This window comes from Chiloscyllium punctatum, chromosome 42 (genome assembly GCF_047496795.1).
Source record: "Chiloscyllium punctatum isolate Juve2018m chromosome 42, sChiPun1.3, whole genome shotgun sequence".
NCBI lineage: Eukaryota > Metazoa > Chordata > Chondrichthyes > Orectolobiformes > Hemiscylliidae > Chiloscyllium > Chiloscyllium punctatum.
Genome location: NC_092780.1, coordinates 9,769,674 through 9,790,924, shown reverse-complemented (window position 1 = coordinate 9,790,924; position 21,251 = coordinate 9,769,674). Strand labels below are relative to the sequence as shown.

At 43.4% G+C, this 21,251-nt stretch overlaps 1 protein-coding gene across 1 annotated transcript in view; it reads left to right on the top strand.

The window, feature by feature from the left end:
• The window catches only part of LOC140465712 (ADP-ribosylation factor-like protein 5B), a 34,824-nt gene that overhangs the window by 1,062 nt on the left and 12,511 nt on the right, over positions 1 to 21,251 (top strand). The window contains exons 2-3 of the mRNA XM_072561363.1: positions 19,225 to 19,285; positions 19,905 to 20,052. Coding sequence (XP_072417464.1) covers positions 19,225 to 19,285; positions 19,905 to 20,052 — 209 coding nt within the window. The remainder of the gene's footprint in view (positions 1 to 19,224; positions 19,286 to 19,904; positions 20,053 to 21,251) is intronic.

Below are 21,251 nucleotides of genomic sequence, written 5' to 3'. Positions count from 1 at the left end.
GAACTTTTAAAAAGTTCTTTATGCTTGCTATAATTTGGGCCTCTAACCAAGTGGAGGGCTGTTGGTTGTGAAGCAATGTCAATATGAATGTTTGTTTGAGTGGTGAGTAAAGGTTTTAGTCTCTGGAATCAGAAGTGAAATGAATTCTTGGTTTTATCTAGTCATCTGTATCGATCTAAATTTTGTTACTGTGTCCAATAGCTGCAGACATCTGTTTGAAGCTCGGTGTAAGTTGAAGTCAAAATAGTGGTAGCAACTCCTCTCAGGCCTCTTTCTGCAGAGATTTTAATTAATTTTTAGAATGACTGTCTTGACTTTTTACACTAGTAATTATGGAGAGCCTTCAGATAAATTGGAGAGAGAATGTAGTTAGGAAATGAGTACAAGTCAGAATTAGGGTACTGCAGAGAAGTGTGGTGTTCATGTGCTAAACTGGCATAAACTCTGGGGTTGGATGCTGTTGGTGGGTTCTACGATAGCAAACATCTACACTGAAGAGGATTGGCTATTGTGATGTAATTAAGACACATCTGATGGTATAATGGACTATTGGTTACTTAGACAGGATAAAATTTAGTATAATACAGCACCATTCATTCAAACAACTTCTTCTTTAACCTGCTCCATGTTACATCTGAGCTAAATCCGTGAAGCCTTGCAGTGAGATGTGAAACTTAATGTGACTTCAACCGTGCCCCCCCCCTCCCCGGATCAATTCCTGGACTGGGACTTCTAAAATCTACACTGGTGTGCCACTGTTGCAGTGAGGGAGTATTGCACTGTTGGAGTCATCTGGGAGCTGAGACACTAAATCAAAAGCCTTGAGTGACAAAGTCTCACCAACCACTTTATAGAGCAGATGAGTTCTTCCTGACGTCCTTTCCAATGTTAATTTCTCATCACCCCAGAAACACAATCAGGTCACTACCTTTTTTGTCAGAGCTTACTGCAAATTGGTTGCTCAGTGTAATATAAATACAGTTTTTTTTCCTTTGTATTGACCTCAAGTTTGTAAAAACTGGGAATGTGACTTCTCGATCTCTGCTTTCGATTCTTTCATCTGTAAATTATTGTTAAACTGCCTAAAATGCCTGAACTTTGGGTTGAACAACAGGTGTCAATCTAAGGATTAAACTAGAGTAAATCAGAATATAATTGAATCTCAACTTTAATTCTTAATTCATTTTGGATTTTGAAAGGTGGTGTTTTCTGAATTAAGTGTATATTCTGAATGAATTAAAAGTCTTGCATACAAAAATCACATTTATATAGCATCTATTCCTACCTCTGTCAAAAAGGACTTTGCAATCAGTTGGGGATGCCCTTTGAAGTATTTCATTCTCTTCACTGAATGAACAGTTAGACTTGTTTCATGGAATGAATTATCAAAACTGAATGGGTTGTTTTCCTCCCAGTTAACCCGTGTAGTTTGAAACTACACAAATTTGATAACCTGTTCCTCCTTTAATGGAACTTTTTTAAAGAATAAACAAGTTGTTAAAATCCATATAAAAGATGCTGCCCCCACCAGCAATAATGATCTTTCGATTCACTTTGTTTGAAGAAATGGTGGAAAAGGATTAATCCTATAACCATCAGGAGTGCGGTGTTTCATTTCACGTGGATAGTATCAGCAGATGGTGGACTTTCTCCTCTCCCACTCGCAGCTGGGTCCCATTTCCTTTGTAGTTTACATTATGTTGGTCGCTGTCTGTGTTGTGACTGGTGATGGTGTGGGGGGGGAGGAGGAGGGAGAGCTCTAATTGATTCCCTGATCCAGTCAGCCTGTCTTCAGCCTAGGAAATTTGGGAGTGGGGGTTAAATGAATAATAAACTGATGTTTTTTTTAAAATGCAGAAAGCTTTAGTATGTGCTGAATTATTTTGTCCAGATATGACTGAACACTGTTCCTTCCCAATTTGAGAAATTTGACCATCAGCTGTTTTTAGCATCAACCCATTCTGTTACTGTTCAAAGTGCTCCAATTGAAGTTTCCTTAAATGCTACTTGAGAGGAATGTATGTGATATTGCCTCTAATTTTACTGTTGGTTAAAGTTGTAATATTGGCTCTCTTTGTGCCTGGTACTCTTGGCTTGTAATCAAAAACACTTAAATAAGCAGCTGTTTAGATTTGAAGTGAAAATGAATACTTTCCACCCAAGATATAGAAAAAGTCCCACTCAGCGTTGCTTGTTTCAGTTGATGATCAATACCAATCCCTAATGACTTCCAGCCAACCACAGTACTTGAAGACTGTCAATATTTAAAAACACTTGGCTCATACACACAAGGTTCCACTAAAGTGACCCTACTGTAAACATGCTTGCATCAATCCTCCTGTTAAGCTTTTTGTGTTCTGTACATATGATATTTCCAGCCTGGAGACCAGTTATTTGACCTAGCTGCTATGTATATGAACCACTCCTTAGGCCCCTCTCCCCCTCCATTGTATCCCTGTCAGTGTAGCTTTCCAATCCTTGCTCAGGTGTTGATCCAGCTTGTCCAAGTAAAAATTCACTGTGTGCCACCAATTAAATACCTTAATGTTTTATAGTCTGACTGCAAAGGGCTAGGTATTCTAGTTTCAAGTGCATGTTGAAAAATCTATATGGAATTTAATTTCCTCTCCTGGTTTACATAACACTGTTTTGTGCTGTATTAATGCTTGCTAACTTGTTTAAAGCTGGTTGATAAGCATGTTGAAAAGTAACAAATTAATTTTGCACAAGTCCATTAATCAGTACAGGAGCAAGTGTGTGTACTACCTGGTCATTTTTGAATTTGGCAGTTTGGGTAGAGTACAGTTATTGGAAACAAAGCTAAGGGTAGGAGCGAATGTAAAAAGTCAATGGTTCTAGAGATCGGAACATTGCAGTCTCTTTTTGCAAACAATTAAGTACTTTTGAATCTTAGCTGCATTTATTAATTCAGTGATTATTTTACACACCGAGTTGTATATCAGTCACAACACAGAATTCCTGAACTTCTCTTTGGGATCTTAGTGTACAACAGAATGAGGGTAAGATGATTCTCAGTTTAATATCTTTAGTCAGGTCGAATCTTTTAGATTAGATTACCTAAGTGTGGAAACAGGTCCTTCAACCCAACAAGTCCACACCAACCCTCAGAGCGACCCACCCAGACCCATTCCCCTACATTTACCCCCTCACCTAACACTACGGGCAATTTAGCATGGTCAATTCACCTAACTGCACATTTTTGGACTGTGGGAGGAAACTGGAGCACCTGGAGGAAACCCACATAGACACAGGAATGTGTCAACTCCACACACAGTTGCCTGAGGTGGGAATTGAACCTGGGTCTCTGACGCTGAGACAGCAGTGCTAACCGCTGTGCCGCCATGCTGCCCATAATCTCAGGCAGTGGGGTGTGTTGCATTGGATGACTACAGTAAATCATGCTAAAGGATCTTGTGTATGACTGATTTATGCCCTTTTGATTGAGCTGATGGCAATATCCACTAAGTCACAGCTTTGAGGTGTTTTATGGGACAATGGGGTACTGTGCTCCTGAATTACTGGTAAACATTGATTTCCTCTGTGGACTGAATGCTCAGCTTGAGTTCCCTTGTACAAGCAGTGGTTTACACACTCGATTCAGGCAAAATGGCTCTTCCAGCAGCTCTTGGGTAGGGTGAAGAATGAGCTGCTCATCGGAGAGATATTGGAGGCTTGGCTCCCATTTCTCCCAGTTCATTGTTGTCTCAGATGGTGTTGTAAACAAACCTCACTAATCCTGGAGTTCCCACAAATATAAAGTTGCATTTTCTAAAAATATGCAAAATTCCCCAATTTCATTTTTGTTCTTTCAGACCCAAGTTGACAGTGTAGGCCAGGTTTCTGCACTTGAATAACTATCTATGTACAAATAGTTCAAACTGGTAGTTATAAACAAGTGAACAAATGGCAGGTAACTCTCCAAGTTAAAACTCTAATCCCTTCTCTCATCCATCTCTGCTGTATGTATGCAATTAGCCAGAAAACATGGGTGTTACAGATAGTGAAAAGTTGGCAAGGCAGTTCAATGGTCCCTGTCTAGAGGATCTGTTGAAATGGTACTTTTGGCTTATCTGTATCTGCTGCTTCATTTATCTTCCCCCTCCATCTACTTTCACTTGCAGGAGGTACAGGGTGACTGGTTCAGATGTACTGGTTAATAGCCATAACTTTGAGAGCTCAAGGAGAATTCTAGTGGCTTTCTTCAGGCTTAAGATATTTTTCTTCAAGAGGAAAGAGCACTTCCTGGTCTTGCAGAGATCTGAAGGCTCCTCCTGTATTGCTCACATCTCCAAGCTGCCCAGCTATCTCTGGTACCAATTACCTGCCTTGTCCTGGACGGTATCAAACCTGAGTGGTGTTGGAGCTGCACATATCCAGGCAAGTGGAGAGTATTCCATTGTGTTCCTGACTTGGCTTTGTGCAGACTTTGGAGTCAGGAGGGGAATTGATCAACGTACGATTCCTAGCCTCTAACCTTGTCTTGGAGCCACAGAACTTTCATTTTCTGGTCTATGATAACCCTTGGGTTGTTGTGACTCAGATTCAGTGATAGTGATGACTTTGGCAAATATTGATTAGTACAAGAGCAAAGAATATTACAGCACAGGAACAGGCCCTTCAGCCCTCTAAGTCTGTGTTGATCCAGATTCTCTATCTAAACCTGTTGCCCACTTTCTAAAGATCTGTATCCCTCTGCTCCCTGCCCATTAATTTATCTGTCTAGATGTTTTAAATGTCTTAAATGACACTATCGTGCCTGCCTCCACATCCTCCACTGGCAATGTATTCTAGGCACCTACCTTCCACTGCATAAAGAACTTTCCACACATATCTCCCTTAAACTTTTCCCCTCTCTTTGAACTCCTGACCCCTAGTAATTAGGTTATCTCTTGTTGGAGATGGTCATTTTCTGGCTCCTGGGTATGCAAATGTTACTTTCTAGTCAGCCCAAGCCTGTGTAGTGCTCTGCTTCATATCTGAGGAGTTGAAAATGATGCTCACCACTGTGTAATCTATGAACAACCCACACCTGACTGACCACACCATGGAAGGAAGATAATTGAGGCAGCTGGGGATGGTTGGGTGTAGGCACCACCCTGAGGACTTGCTGCAGACATGTCCTGGATCTTAAGTACTAACTTAGAACAGCCACCCTTCCTTTGTGCCATGTATGACTCCACTTGTTTGATTTCCATTGACAAATGTTGCGAGTTGTGTTCAGGCCTGTCTCCTGAGGATTGAATGCAAAAAATATAGGCTGGCATTCCAGTGCAGTTCTGGGTGAAGGCTTAGAATCCCTACAGATTCAACACCACCACCAACATCTTTGGACACTGTCGGCAATTTAGTATGGCCAATCTACCTAATCTGTGCATTTGGATTGTGGAAATAAAACTGCACACCCAGAGAATGTGCAAACTCCACCCAAGCACTTGCCTGAGAGGGGCATTGAATCTAGGTCCTTGGAGCTGTGAGGCAGCAGTGCTAACCACTGCCACTGTCAGTATGGAATGTAAGAGCAGGGGTAGGCCATTCAGACCCCTCAAGCCTGCTCTAAAGTCACCAATAAGTCAAACCAAGACCCTGTGTACTCAGTGCCAGTGAAGCTTACTTTGGGAAGGAGGATTGTTTCTCACTGGCAAGCATTTAGCCCAAAGTCAGCCACTAAAGTAAATGAACTGGACAATATCAAAATTGCTGTTTGTGGGAACTTGGTCTGCCTGATTTGTCGAACTTATTAATGTTCCAAAAATGACAATTTGAATAGAACGCCATTGGCTGTTTGGGGTGTTCAGTGTGCAAGTGCTGTAAAGTGCAATTTTAGTTTCATGCAATTGCACTGTAGCTGTGATGTGAAAGTAACAAATTTGTGGGAAAGGATGTGTACCTGCTGTAGTAACATGAAGGGACCAGGTCAGGAGGGGCAGTTTTCACTTGTTCATTTGGGCATGGATTCTCCAAAGCAGCCCTCTTGAAGTGCTGACATGAAACTGCTTCATAACTTTGAACGTCAGTGGTGGGGAATTCCAGGCTTTGAATCTTGTTTCAGAATCTTAGTCAGCATTGACCAGTGAAGGCCTCCAATGATATTTTTGATAGAACTGGAACCACATCACTCTGTTCTGCATTTAATTATCCCTTTGCATCAATTCAGTCATTTGAGTCCATTTGCAATTTTTCAGATATTCATTAGCAAGAGAATTTTAAAGCTTTCTCTTTGCTCACTCATCTGACATCTGTTCTGGTGGTTGGGTAATGTACGGAAGTCTCGATCTTGCACAGACTCGCTAACGTTTGCTGTGGCCACTGTCTCTATCTCCTGCTGTGGCTTGTGTGCAAATGAGTTCTTGTCAACAAACTGGTTTTGTACCTGGGGCCAGCTTCACTGAGACTCCCTCCAGATTGTGACCCTCTTCTAGAACAATCCTAGAGCGTAGAAAGAAATTCTACTCTGACTGAAGTTGAAGGTCTCTAACTGTAGACATGGACCTTGTTGGAAACAGTGAATGAACCACTGTGAATAAGGTATTTGGAAAGGCTTATAAATGCCTAGTCCAAGTGGCTTATCAATCAACCTGAGTGGGTTGTATTCCTCATCAGCAGTAGTGTACTCTTGACTTCACAAAAGCTTTTTAAATTGTCTATTGACACTGGCTGTTCAGATCTGCAGTGGCTTATCTCCAGATTGCAATATAATTACTTCAAAGAAATCTGTTTGCCTTCAGGTAATAGTTCCTAATCTTTCATGGTGAAGGATATCACCTTCAGAGGTTTCTGGGACTATCCTGCAGCTTTCAGTTTGTTGATCAGAGGCACACAGATTTTATTGAATCTGCTTTCACTTCACGTGGCTGTGGAATATTATTTCCCGGCATCTGGTATGCTCACTTCATGCCCTAACCTTTCCATGTTGCTAATGAGTGGGCAGCAAATTTGTGCACTGGTCAGTTTTGAATGTTTTGGCCTTGTATAACAGATCTATTTCCTGTTGAAAATCTATTGTGTATTTTCAAGCTTTAATGTCCAACTAGGAGATGGTAGAAGAGGAAACATGAAAGAAATTTCTGGGAAGTCACAGCTAGTCCCTTGGCATCTGAAAATTGAAGACCAGTAACTGAGACCCTGTGTCTGTCTGATGGCATCCCTGCACCTATTTGAACAGGCAAACACTACTCTACTGTTAAAATTCCAAAGCTAACATGTCCAGTTATCTGCCAATTGTCATGAATATGATCAGGCACTAAAACAGTTTGATCTGATCCTGCAATAAAGCTGAGGGTAAACAGGTTTACACCAAATTCTGTTTTCTGCAATGAGGGAATCATCTGTGACTGACAGGGCTGTAATGTGCAGATTGCTTCAAGTGTAAGGAAAACTGCAGGGCTTTTACCAGGAATAATTCCCCCAGCATTCCACATGCTCTACACCTCCATGGCAACTGGAGTGGATTGAGTGGAGTAGGTATGCTGGGGTAGCATATAATGTGGAATCCTGGCATTTTATTGCAAAAGAACCAGATTATCAAATTGGTGAGACCACACCTGGAACTGGGTCTTCAATCTTGGGCCTCCTTACTTTGTGTTTGCACTGGAGGCAGTTCAGAGAAGGTTCACCAGACTGATTCCAGGAATGAAAGGGCTGTTGTAAAAGGGTCAAACAGTTTGGGTTTGGACTCAATGGAGTTCAGAAGAATGGGGGTGATCTGAGGTATATAAACCACTAAAGGGGATCAATAAGGTGGATGTTGAACAGGTGATGGCCCATAGGATCATCTTGAACGAGTGCATCGGTTGAGAGGAGGTAAGCTCAAAATAACTGGGGAGAAACTATGGAGGGTTGATTCTGTGAACTCACTGCCCTAGAGTGCAGTCAAAGCAGAACCAGTTAACCGCTTAAGAGAAATGTTTCTGATGAAGTGTGATAATGGGCTCTGGGGAGTGGGCAGGAAAGTGAAGTTGAGACCAGGAGAGGATCATCCATGATCATGTTAAATGGCAGAGCAGGCTTAACTGCTGTGCTCTTCCAGCACCACTAATCCAGAATCTGGTTTCCAGCATCTGCAGTCATTGTTTTTACCTCGTTGAAGGGCTGAATAGTCTATTCCTGCTCCTATTTCCTATGAGATTTTGTGCACACTTCCAACCAGCCTATCCTGACTGTTACTTGCCTTAGATGACTGGTGTTTCCCCACCTTGAGTATTAGGGTGTGTTAGACCATTTTGATTTCTCCATTTCTGGAAATGACTGCTATGTTGCACACTGACCAGGGAAAAACTTGTTGTACACAGCTCTCAAACCCAGGATGTCCCAAAGTACTTTACACGTTTTTTTAATTAAACTGCTGTAATGTAGGAAGCAGAGTTGCCAATTTGTGTGAAACATTATTCTCCATCTGCACATTCCATGCCACCAAAGTACATGGCCATGTAGGATTTTGATTGTTAAATGTTGCTTGTGCACTGATACAAAAATAACATGGTTATGTCTAAGCTGGGTCTCCCTCCCTGGCACAGTCTTCAATTGTAATTGAAATTTGTTTTGGATTCAGCCTCCCTTCACCACACTGATGCTGCAGACAGTCTTTAGGCAGCAATAAAACGAAGTAAATCTTGTTCATGCCGAGGGTAATGTGTGGATGGAGTGAACTGCCAGTGGTGGACATTGGTACAATTACAACATTCAAAAGGCATCTGGATGGGTTCATGAATAGGAGGGGTTTAGAGGGTTATGGGCCAAATGCTGGTAAATAGACTAGATTAATTTAGGATTTCTGGTTAGCATTGACTAGTTGGACCGAAGGGCCTGTTTCCATGCTGTACATATGACTCTAGTGAACAATGAAATGCCCACTGTACTCTAGCCAGACTTAGTTTCAGGTATCCTGTACTTTATGCTGCACGTGAGGATTGAGGCCAGGTTCCTATTCAGTAAAATCTCCCAAGGGGTGACTTGTGCATTGCTTACAGAAGCTGAGAGATAGTGATGTCACTGGATTAGGATTCCAGAACCTCAAGCGATTGTTCTGGGGACACAAGTTTGATTTCCAAACAGCAAATGACCATTTGAATGCAATTAATAAAATAAATCTGGAATTAAGTGTGGTGAACATGTTTAGATTTGAAGAGAAGTCACAGCTTAGCTCTCTCAGGAAGATCGGACACCTTTACTTGGTCTGGCCTTCAGATTAGATTACTTAGTGTGGAAACAGGCCCTTCAGCCCAACAAGTCCACACCACCCCGCAGAAGTGCAACCCACCCATACCCCTACATTTACCCCTTACCTAACACTACGGGCAATTTAGCATGGCCAATTCACCTGACCTGCACATCTTTGGACTGTGGGAGGAAACTGGAGCACCTGGAGGAAACCCACGCAGACACGGGGAGAACGTGCAAACTCCACAGAGTCAGTCGCCTGAGGCGGGAATTGAACCTGGGTCTCTGGTGCTGAGGCAGCAGTGCTAACCACTGTGCCACCGTGCTGCCCAGAGCCACAGCAATGTAGTTCTGTTAACTGTCCCTTGAAATTGGCCTGACAGCTAATCCACCCACACCACAAACAAAGCCCCATTCTCCAGGCCAACCTTGTATCTTCCACTTTGCGCAAGCATCAGTTAATGTGGAGCTTTGCTGCTTGTAACGATCCCTGGTGTGTAGCTTGTTTTGAGCTTGCTGACCCCTGTTCATGGTGCACCACGTCTCCACTTGTTCGGCAGGCAAGATCTTTGCCAATTATGGGATGCTGTGGAAAGAATCAAGCTGTTCCAGTTAATGGTCTCCTTCCTGTCTAGATGTGAATACTTTACTGATTCAGGGAAGCGTGAACAGCATTAAGGATCTGTAGCCTTGTGTGTAGCTTCATTCCTGGATTCCAGGCACAGGAATAAATGGGCCTGATATCAGTTATGAATTTTCTCCTAGCGCAGATTTAGCTGCTTGGTACGAAGGTAGGTGTAAAGCTGTGCTGCTAACTTTTTGGACAGATCCACCCCTCCAATCCTGGCAGTGGATGAGTCTCATTGCTGCTTGCATTTGGAAGATGAAAAGTCAAATTACTCCTTTTAGTCCTATGCAGCTTTGGAATTTTAAACAAAGTTTGGATATTTAAGGGGTGGCGCAGTGGCTGTGGTTAGCACTGCCTCAGTGCCAGGGACTGCTTTGATTCCACCCTCGGGCAACTGTCTGTAGAGTTTGCACATTCTCCCCATGTCTCTGTGGGTTTCCTCAGTGCGCTCCAGCTTCCTCCTGCAGTCCAAAGATGTACAGGTTCGGTGGCTTGGCCATGCTAAATTACCCATAGTGGATTAGTGGTGCTGGAAGAGCACAGCAGTTCAGGCAGCATCCAACGAGCAGCAAAATCAACGTTTCGGGCAAAAGCCCTTCATCAGGAATAAAGGCAATGAGCCTGAAGCATGGAGAGATAAGCTAGAGGAGGGTGGGAGTGGGGAGAGAGTAGCATAGAGTACAATGGGTGTGGGGGAGGAGATGAAGGTGATAGGTCAAGGAGGAGAGGGTGGAGTGGATAGGTGGAAAAGAAGATAGGCAGGTCGGACAAGTCGAGGAGACAGTAACTGAGCTGGAAGCTTGAAACTAGGATGAGGTGGGGGAAGGGGAGATGAGGAAGCTGTTGAAGTCCACATTGATGCCGTGGGGTTGACGTGTTCCGAGGCGGAAAATGAGGCGTTCTTCCTCCAGGCATCTGGTGGTGAGGGAGCGGCGGTGAAGGAGGCCCAGGACCTCCATGTCCTCGGCAGAGTGGGAGGGGGAGTTGAAATGTTGGGCCACGGGGCGGTTTGGTTGATTGGTGCGGGTGTCTCGGAGATGTTCCCTAAATTACCCATAGTGTCCAGTGATATGAGGGTTAAGTGGATTAGCCATGGGAAATGTAGGGTTACAGGGATAAGGGGTGGGATGCTCTTCAGGCAGTCAATGTAGACTCAATGGGCTGAATAGCCCCCACTCTGTAGGGGTTCTATGAAAAGCAAAATATTGCAAATGCTGGAAATCTGAAATGAGCTAGCGTGCTCAAGAAGCTCAGCAGGTCTGCTGCAATCTGGGGAGAGAAGCAGTGCATGTTTGACATTGTTTGACTCTTCTTTGGAATGCCTCCCTCTTGCTCATTTATGAGTCTCCAAGATAACAGGGTCAGCTTGTCATTTTGCCCAAGTTCTAGGTTTGAACTGCAGGATATGATAGAGGCAAATGATGTGTTTAAGGGAAAGCTAGAGAGACATGGGATGTCCACAAGTTCAGTGCCTGTTTAACACCACAACCAGTGTGGAAAAAGAACAAACTGACCAGTGGGTCCATTTTTCTATCGCAGCACAGTGCTTTATGGAGTGAGGCCTGGGGAACTTGCTGCTACCAACAAAAAAGCTCAGACCTCCACCTGTGGTGTCTGAGACATCTGCATCTCACAGAAAGATACATTGACTGACTGACCTTTCTTTTTCAGGCTCCATGTGCTGAGCTTGCCAACAATAAAAGGTTTTGGTCTGTCTCTCTCCATGGGGTAGAGGATGGCTGCATCTCCAAGCACCTGCTCCACAGGACAGTTGTTCAGTGCCAAGAGACCAGCAGTAGTCTGAAAATGTTAAGACTGGCCTGGGTTATCAATAAATGTACAACATGAAGGGCATGTTTAATCTTCAAGAGATGATCTGTAGCCACAGGTCTTGTGTCAGGACTCTTAAATTTAATTATGCTCTAACAGAATGTCAAACTAGAGCCTTAGACGACCAAGCCAAAGTACAGTGGAACTTCTGTTAATATTTCACAGCTGGTAGCTGTGGAGAAAGTAGCAAACCTACAACACATTTTTTCCGAGTGGTGTTTTAGTTCTGGAATCATTGAGTACTGAAGGATGCTGTCGATAGAAAACCAGCAATATTCTTAATCACAGCAGATGGGGTGTTCTGATTAAACAACTGCTCCAAGTGGTGGCCAGGCCACCCAGGGGTCAGGAATGCGCAGTGTCTCAGCTTTGGAAGCTGTCACGCAGATGGAGTGCATCAGCCGAGATCTCCCGCACAACCAGCAAGGGACACCTTCCGTAGCAGACCTGCCTTTGCAGAAGCATTAACTTTTCCGATGAAGGTTGGGTGGTGCAGTGGGAATGTTTTGAGCTTGCCAAGGTTCTTTAGTTCTATTGGTAAGATCACTTGCGGAGGAAAAAGTGCCAATCAACACTTGGAGGATAGGATGAGATCTCTGTAGGAAAAGTATTTCCACCTGGAGCAAGGGAATGAAAGCTTTTGTTGTAAAAGCAGAACTGTGCTTTTAAGCTAGGATTGTATGTTTTGAGATGGCTTTCATTTATATGGTCTCAACATCACAAAGCATGTTTAGTGTGGACCACATAACCTGAATTTTCTGCACAATGTGTCCAGTTCTATATTGAGCTTTATAGTCTGGATATGACTCTTAATTAAAACTACTTGGACAATTACTTGAATTAGTGCAATCTGTTGGTATAAAATGTTTAATGGGAAATAAGAGCAAAAGTAAGACCATTCAGCCTATCAAGCCTGCTATGCTATTAAGCATTATCATGGCAGATTTTAACACCATACTGGCCCATCTCTGCATACCTCCACACCTTCAGCCTCTAGAAATCTATTTCCTAAATATTTCATTGGATTGTCATCCATAGTCTTGTGGTGTAGAGGATTCCACCAGTTTACCACCCTGAGGGAACCACTCCTTTGTCTGAAGTGGCCTACTCTGTATTCTAAGACCAGGACCCTCCAACAGTGGAAACCCCATCCTTGTCCCAAGTCTCCAGCCCTATTAGAATTTTATTTCAACAAAATCCACTCCTTGCAAATTCCTGTAAATACATCTCCAATCAACCCAATCTCCTTGTACAGATAACCTGACATTCCAGGCAACAGTCTGTCAGCCTTTGCTGTACTCTCCTCTATACCATGTGTATCTGCTTTGGGGAGGGAGACCAAAACTGCACATGGCACTGCAGGTGCAATCTCATTAAGGCTTTCTGTATTAAGATGTCCTTGCTCCTGTAATCAAAACTTACTTATGGTGAAGGCCAGCAAGCTATTTTACATCCTAACTGCTTTCTGCACCTGCATGCTTGCTTTCACTGACTGGTATACAAAGCGCCCTTTGTACATCAATTCCCAATCTATCATCATTTTAGGTAATATTCTGCTATTGTTTTTCCTGTGGAAGTGGATAACTTAACACTCCTCCACACTATGCTGCGTCTGTCGTTCATTTGACGTTTGCAAATCACCTTGAAGCCTCTCTGAATCGTCCTCTCTCCTTGCAATCTCGCTGCCTTGAAGCTCCTTTGTATGCAGACTGGCTGCTGATGGGGCTGTTTGATTCCTGATCCAGATTTACACTCCCAGCTGGCACAAAGATTCCACATTGCAGCTCCTGATCATGATTTTTTGGTGTGCAGCATGTTGAACTGTTCTTATGCATTTGATTTCCAAGGTCTGGGGCATCACTCCAGAGAATTGTGATGTGGATTTAACACCTTTCCCCATTGTCATTGCCACCAGCTATAAATGACTTAAATGTTGACTTGGGTTAAAATGTTTTGTAGGGCAGTTGTAGAGTCCCTGCCTTGGGGCAGTAGGTCTTGGTTAAAGTCCCACCTGGCCCAGAGGTGCCATCGCTCCAAGTTGGTTGAAAATAATTGCAGCATCTCCCTACATTGTTGTAGCTGTCTCAGATTTTTGATATTCTGCTACAGCATTCTTAAGTCTAGGCATGTGAAGACTTGTATTGGATAATCCCAAGAATTTGATTCCGATCTTCCAGTTGTCACTCATCGATAACCCAAGGCACAGTTCAGTGTTTTCAACCAACGTGGGAGCTCAGTTCTTTGATTTCATGATGAAATTTTTAAAAACTGTCTTTAATACTTTCATTTAAGAGGTAGTGTTGATTCTGCTAGTGATACAGATGAGATCCTTTTCAGTTCTGTCTTTGGCATGTTTGTATGGGGAATGTAAAGGTGGCTTTCTCAGCAACCACCAATGTGACAGTCCATCCTAGAGGCAGCTGAAGGCCTTGCCTGATGCTGCAGGAAGTGTGAACGATGGAGTTCTGGACTCTGGCTCAATTATCCTGGTCCAACTTTGAAGCTAGGTGTCTGTCCACCATTGAAAAATGTGGGGGAAGGTCCACATTGTTATATGTATATTTTCCTATTTGGTTCCCTATGGGACTCTATAAGCTTGGATTTTTGCATCACCCTAATAAAAGAACTAGGAGCAGGAATTGGCCAATCAACACCCCCCCCCCCCCCCCGCCTCCCCCAATTGTGACTGGTCTCTTCTTGACTGCAACGCCACTTTCCTGGCTGCTGTCTATAACCCTACAACCCATTACTCATGAAAACTGTTTCCCCTCAAACTTATGTAATGTTCACCATGCTCTGAGATAGTGAAATCAACAGATTTGATATATTGAGGGAAGGAATTTATTTTCACGTTAAATCTGTTGCCCCTTAGCTTTAAAACGATACCCTTGGGTTCCAGATTGCCCCACATGGGGAAATGTTACCTCCATTGGATCTCATCTTCTAAACTCGAGTGTTGGCCTAATCTGTCTTTGAAAGACAAGCCCCTTATCTTCAGGAATCTCTCTGAGCTTCCTCTGAACTGCCTCCAGTAAAGCTGCTTTCTCTGAAAGGGATCAAAACTCTACACAGTATTCTGGTGCAATCTCACTGATGCCTTGTGTAGTTGCAGCGCAAGTAACCAACTGAAGAAGCTAGCAGTTTAAAACAGGTGCAGAAACGAGCTGTGCTGCTGGCCTTCCAAGAAGTGACATTGGAAATTAAGAGTATTCTGACTTTCTCTTGCTCGTTCATGATTGCAGCCCTGTGCAGGTTTTAATTTAGTTTACAAGCTCTAATGAAGTGAAGATAATTCAAGCAACTGCTGCTTGTTAACAGAAGCCATTGCCCTGTCTGTTTCCTTCACCTGGTACATGTTAACCCTGACAAACTGCATACTCAGTGCTGCAATGCAGTTTGGTAGCACTGAGCCTACAGACCTTCAACATAAGGTCAGGAGAGGGCCATTCAGCCTGTCAAATCTATCCCACCATTTCAATCCACCATGACCGATTGTGTCTTTCTACCCACCCAAACCCCATAACCTTAAAAGGAAACAGCTGGAATACTTCATCCTGTATGGCACCAAACTACTTGCATGTTGGAGCTGTACTCATCCACAGGCAAGTGGAGAGTTCTGTCAACCTCTGGCCTTGTGCCTTTATAGATGGTAGACTTTCACAAGATGGGAGTAGAGTTACTTGCTGGAGAGTTCTGAACCTCTGACCTGCTGTTGTAGCTATGATATTGATGTGGCTGGTCCAGTTTTGGGTTAAACACTTCGGTGACTAATTTAAAGAATTCTTGCCCGGCCTGCATCGCCCAGGTTTTGAGCACTTAACTGCCCAGCCCTGAATCCACTTGGCGATAGTGGTGAGCCATCACCTTGAACCCGTTTGCAGTCAGTGTGGGGTAAACTCATCCCATTGTTTCAAGTTTTTGGTGTTTGAGATCCCAAAAGGGAACACTTAAGTTGTTGTTAGCTGCACGCAGTGAGTGGTTATGATTATAACGGCTGCACTTTCTGCCAACCTGTGAGACAAAGGTCAGATTTTATTTATGCAGAGTGTGTTGAGGGTGGGGGAGCTGTCACTCCGTGTTTTTTGTTCAGTGGCCTGTACATGTTGGTGACAGCTGTGGTTTGAATGCCAGCAGGTCTGCAGAATGGGGCCAGCGACTGTGGGCTGTCTCCAGGTTTTGTAGTACGCTTGCTGTGACAGATGGCCAGGTTGGGCTTTTACAGCAAGCCAGCGAGCAGCCCTCCTGGAAATGTGAAACCCAGGCTGTGACCTTTTTTTAGTGTTTCCTCCCTTCCTGTCCTCATGGTTTAGATTGTTCTGATCTCTGGTCCTGCTGCCACAACAGACTGGGTTACTGCTGATCTTAATGATTACCCTCCTTTTGGTTAGCAGTTTGAGGTGGGGGGGTGGGAGGATAGGTGAAGAAAGTTTGAAGTTTTATATTGGCTGTCTTTCACAGCTGCAGGGTATCTCCAAGCCTTTCGAGGTGTGTATGATAATTCTCCAGCCAGTTCATACATCGCAAAGCCCCAGAAACAGCAAAGACATGAATGGCTAGGTGAGCAACTACTATATTTTAAATGTTGCTTAAACAGTGACCTCTACTCTTGGAGGGAGAGTGGGAGCACCTTTTGATTAGCTTTTGTCTCAGGTTCCACAGCCCATCTGAAAGGCAGTATCTTGGGAATGTGACACTAAAACATCAGTTGAGAATTGGGCCTCGAATAGTTCCTTCACTTCAGCTGAAATTGCTGCTGAACCCAGGCTGGTGCCATGTATCTCAATTTATTTCTCTTGGTGGCAGGGTGGTATTGATGAAAGACACTATTGTCCATCTTCTCAAATGCAATCATTGAGCTGGGCTAGGAACTGGTGTCCCATGTTGTGCCTTTGTAGAGTCCCAATTCCTCTTGGTTTCCAGTGAACTTTCATTGCAAGCTGAGACTCTCTCCATATCTGAACCTTTTCTCTACCCAAAGGCAGGAATCCAAATAAATGGCACTGTTTAAAAAGCGTAACTAGTTTCAGCCTTCACTGTGTTCCAGGAGTAGTTTTATCCATGTTGTCAGGTGGGGGTAAGGAGAAACTGTTCTCGTCACGAGTTTAGATTCCCTACAGTGTGGAAACAGGCCCTTCAGCCCAACCAGTCTACACCAACCCTCCAAGGAGTAACCCACTGAGACCCATTACCCTCTGACTAATGCACCTAACACTATGGGCAATTTAGCATGGCCAATTCACCTGATTTGCACATCGTTGGACTGTGGGAGGAAACCAGAACACCCGGAGGAAACTCGCGCAGGCACAGCATGTGTAAACTCCACACGCAGTCGCCTGAGGCTGGATTTGAACCTGGGACCCTGGTGCTGTGGCAGCAGTGCTAATCACTGAGCCACGGTGCTGCCCTTCACTAACTTCACAGTTTATACAGCCTGACCCTTGCATATACCAGGTACATTGGACTGATAGAATATGCTGCACTGATTATTATTATTAAAAATTAGTATGATCTGAACAATAGGCTACAAGCAAATAATGGCTTTTTAAATTCAATAAGTTGATAGGGTAGCCTCAGTGGTTAGCACTGCTGCCTCAGTGCCCAGGACCCAGGTTCAATTCCAGCCTCAGGACTGCCCATGGAGTTTGCACGTTCTCAGTGTCTGCAATCCAAAGATGTGTCCCTTGGGTAATTTAGCACAGCCAATTCACCTATGTTCAGGGATGTCAGTTAGTACATTACAGGCTACTCTACATTTACCCCTGACTAATCAGGTAGGGGAATAGTCAGTGTGGATTACTCTGCAGAGGGTCGCTGTGGACTTGTTGGGCCAAATGGCCTGTTCCCACAGTCAGGAATCTAGGAAATTCAATGCGGCACTGCAATTTGGTGGCAATGTCTGTAACTGAAGTCAATACGTGCTGGGTGAAGGAAACAAGATTGCTATGGCAGTGGTTGTGGTTTTCTGTTACCTAGCAACAATTTTGCTTACACTTTTTTCATTTACAGCTTGTAAACGAAACTCAAACAATAAAATCTGTACGGGGTTGTGCTCAGTTCAGGAATGTTCCCTTTAACTGCAGCTCCCATCCATTAATTTGCAATAAAACCAAGCAAATGCTTGGCATTTTCCTGCAAAATGTTTTTTTGTGACAGAGGATGGTGGCCTTGAGCCTCTGGAAGATGGTCATTCTCCAGAACAATACGCAACAAAACTCTTGAGTCCTGATGTACATGGACAAAGAATTTGTACCAACTGATGAGCAATTGGAAGTTTTTTTGGGGGGGGGGCACGCGAGGAGAAGAATCTCCCAGTAATTTGGAGCTGCAAAGGTCCAGACTTGTGCATCTGAGTAGATCTTTCCAGGAAAGAATACAGGAATGAATCCTGCTTCAGCTGCTGGGTAACTGTAAAAGCTGTCTGCACATGAACTCTGTCCTGCTCAATTACACACTCTTGCATGGACACATTGTTGCACACTCAACATGTTGTATTGAGAACACACGTAGGCCCAGAGGCCAACTCTCAAAGTACAGGCTCACTGGGTAACTGTCTAATTGCTGTAAATCTGAGACATTTGCTGTCATAGAAAAAGGCACCTTTTGTTTGTCTGTCAACTATAATTAATATTCCCCAAGTGCACACCCTGCATGTAACAGTTTTAAATAGCTCACAGGTCACAGGTAAGTCTGATTTATGGGGGACGGAGATGCCAAATAAAACTACAAATAATTGAGACAATTATTTGAAGACTTCCTGTTCTCTTCAAAACCAAGTTGTTCACTTTTTTTGGGTATAGCCATCCAGTGACTGGTCAAGTTTCATTAACACCATAGTAGTTGCTATCAGAGGTAGGGGTTGGTCAACTGGTTGCCCTACAAGAGCCTGGAGCTTTGGAGAAAGGAAACTTTTTTATAGCAATGTTTGTGACTGCAGTATGTCTGTGGCTAAGAGACAATAAGGCCTCGAGTTGTTCATGGTGTCCATCTAACAGGCAGATTGTCTGAAAGTATCTGTATTTAGGACCATAAAATGTTGGCTTTGAGGTACCTACTGAGTTGCCAGACCCATGTAACTGGCAGTTAATTAACCAGCCTCTGTTTTGTACCAATAACGTCCAGCTTCTGACTGTGCGCTAACTCTAACTCGAGTTGAGATTGTGCAGTTGGTTGTAGTCCCTTTCACTAAGGACAAGAAACAAAGAACTGAAAGTGCTGGAAGTCTGCAGCTAAAGCAGAACTAGCTAGAGAAACTCCTGAGAAGCGTCACTGGATCCAAACTATTAACTGTTTTCTCTCCTCAATGCTGCCAGACCTGCTGAGTTTCTTCAACCGTTTCTTACTGCTGGAAGAGAATATTTGGCTCTGTGGTATGTGCTGTATCTGAACGCATTGCTACATGTTCATTGGAAAGTATATGTTCTGAGACTTTAATGCAGCGTTGTATACGAATGTGAAGGTACTGCAGGCTGCTTGATAATTCCGAGTAGTGTAGGGAAGGATTCTAAATCTGCTTTACATTTGAGGACTGAATTTGATGCACTTCAAATTAAACCAACAATGGGTGTTTTTGTTTGTTCTCCTTTTTTTAGAGCACAAAGTCATCATTGTTGGGCTGGACAATGCTGGGAAAACAACCATCCTCTATCAATTGTGAGTACACTTGTATCGTATCTGTCTCCAGATTGCTGCTTTAGAATCTTTTTTAAAACCATAAATCACTGCAAGTGAGTCTGGTTCCAAAATAACTGGACTGAAGGTTTGTGTATGAACAGGTTTTGGTTCAATGTGGAGACATTTCAGGGTGCACGTGCACCTTGAGCCCATCCCTTCTGACCCAGAGGCAGTGAGAGCCCTTTTACTTGTGTACATGTTGGAATTGCTTTTTGCAGTCAACTACTCTAAAGAAATCAGAATGAAGTTTTAAAATATCTAATGTAGGTATATCCATTTTTAACTGCAATGTGATGCTTTTTCATATTTTGTTAGGTGTCAAGTCTGCAATGCAAATTCAGTGAGTTGTGCTGTTAAATATTCTGCACATAGGCATAGAGATGTATAAGATACAGATTGATATTTGAGGTTTGTCCATCAATTCCTAAGGCACAGGTGACATGAGCTTGGAGTTGATTTTGTTCTGGTGACAGCACGAATATTGATTTTTGATATTCCATAATGGATTGAGTTTTCATCCACTTTGGACCCTGAGCTTTCCACTTGATGTAATGGATGCTGTCAGAATAACCTTGTAACCCTCTGATTTTGTTACCAGCTTAATGAACGAGGTGGTCCACACGTCTCCCACGATTGGCAGCAATGTGGAAGAAATCGTCGTGAAAAACACTCATTTCCTAATGTGGGACATCGGTGGCCAAGACATGCTGCGTTCGACGTGGAGCACGTATTATACAAACACTGAGGTATGTGGTTCTATGAAGTTCTGTGACCATTTGCAGGGAGCTAGATCCAGTTCTACATACTGTCTCATGAAGGATATACTGGGCTTGGACAAGGTGTGATGTTGATTCAGCAGATTGATGACCAGGGTTAAATTGAGGCGAATTCATGATCATTTGAGAGGATTTGATAAAGTGGAGGAAACTTGACGATGATATAATTGCATGGTCCATAGCGGAAGGAGGCCATTCAGCCCCTCCAGTCTGCATTTAATGAGATCTCATTAGCTCTCAACTCTGCTTTCTTTCCCTTTCCATAATCCTTCATTCCCTTGTTGATTTTAACAGTGTCTGTCTTAGCCTTGAATATTTATCTATCCAATCTCAGTAGCCCCTTGTGGTAAAGATTTCCAAGTATTCACTCCCCTCCGTTTTCTCCTTACCTGTGTTAAAGCTGCACACCCTTACTGGGACAGTGCCCTCTGGTCCTAAGCTCTCCCACGAGTGGAAATAAACTTTCCACGTCACCACCTCAACAGATTTGAAGGACTGAATAGCTGCCTTGGTTGGTTGGTGTGATTGGATAAAAATGTCTTTAACTGGAAATAGTTGCTAGCTTTGAGGGTCCAGTAATGACGCGAGACATAGTCCTAAACCATTCAGGAGCTTAGGACCAGAGGGCACTGTCTCAGTAAGGGTTTGCAGCTCAAATCTGCAGTCCTCACTTTTGCCTATCATGTACCCTAACCTAGATAAGAAATTGGGAATTTTTTTGTGATCTAGGCTTTAAATATTCTATATTCTAGATTCTAGATTTTGTTGATTGAAGTGTGAATAAATGCAATATAAATATGCTGTTTGTGCTTGATATTTAGAATTCAAATCACTCAGCTTCTCTGAAAATGCTTGTAGATCAAAACAATGATGACCGGTTCAGTCCTCTGTAGCATTAACCTGGCTAATCCAGAGGTAGCAATAACAGTTCAGGGGGTGTTTAAAAGTCAGGTGTAAGCTCTTGATCTAGTGAAATCAGCTGAATTTACACTGCCTCTCTCCCATTACACCTGTCATTTGAAGGTGGATAGCTATTTGGGTGGGTTGCTGGACAGTTGCTGTGTACCAAAGGGCAAGCAACTCTTTCTTCCAGAAGAGAAATAGAATTGCAATAAACAAACTGCTTTCCAATAATCCATTTGCTCAGTCCAAGGAGATGCAGTTCCCTG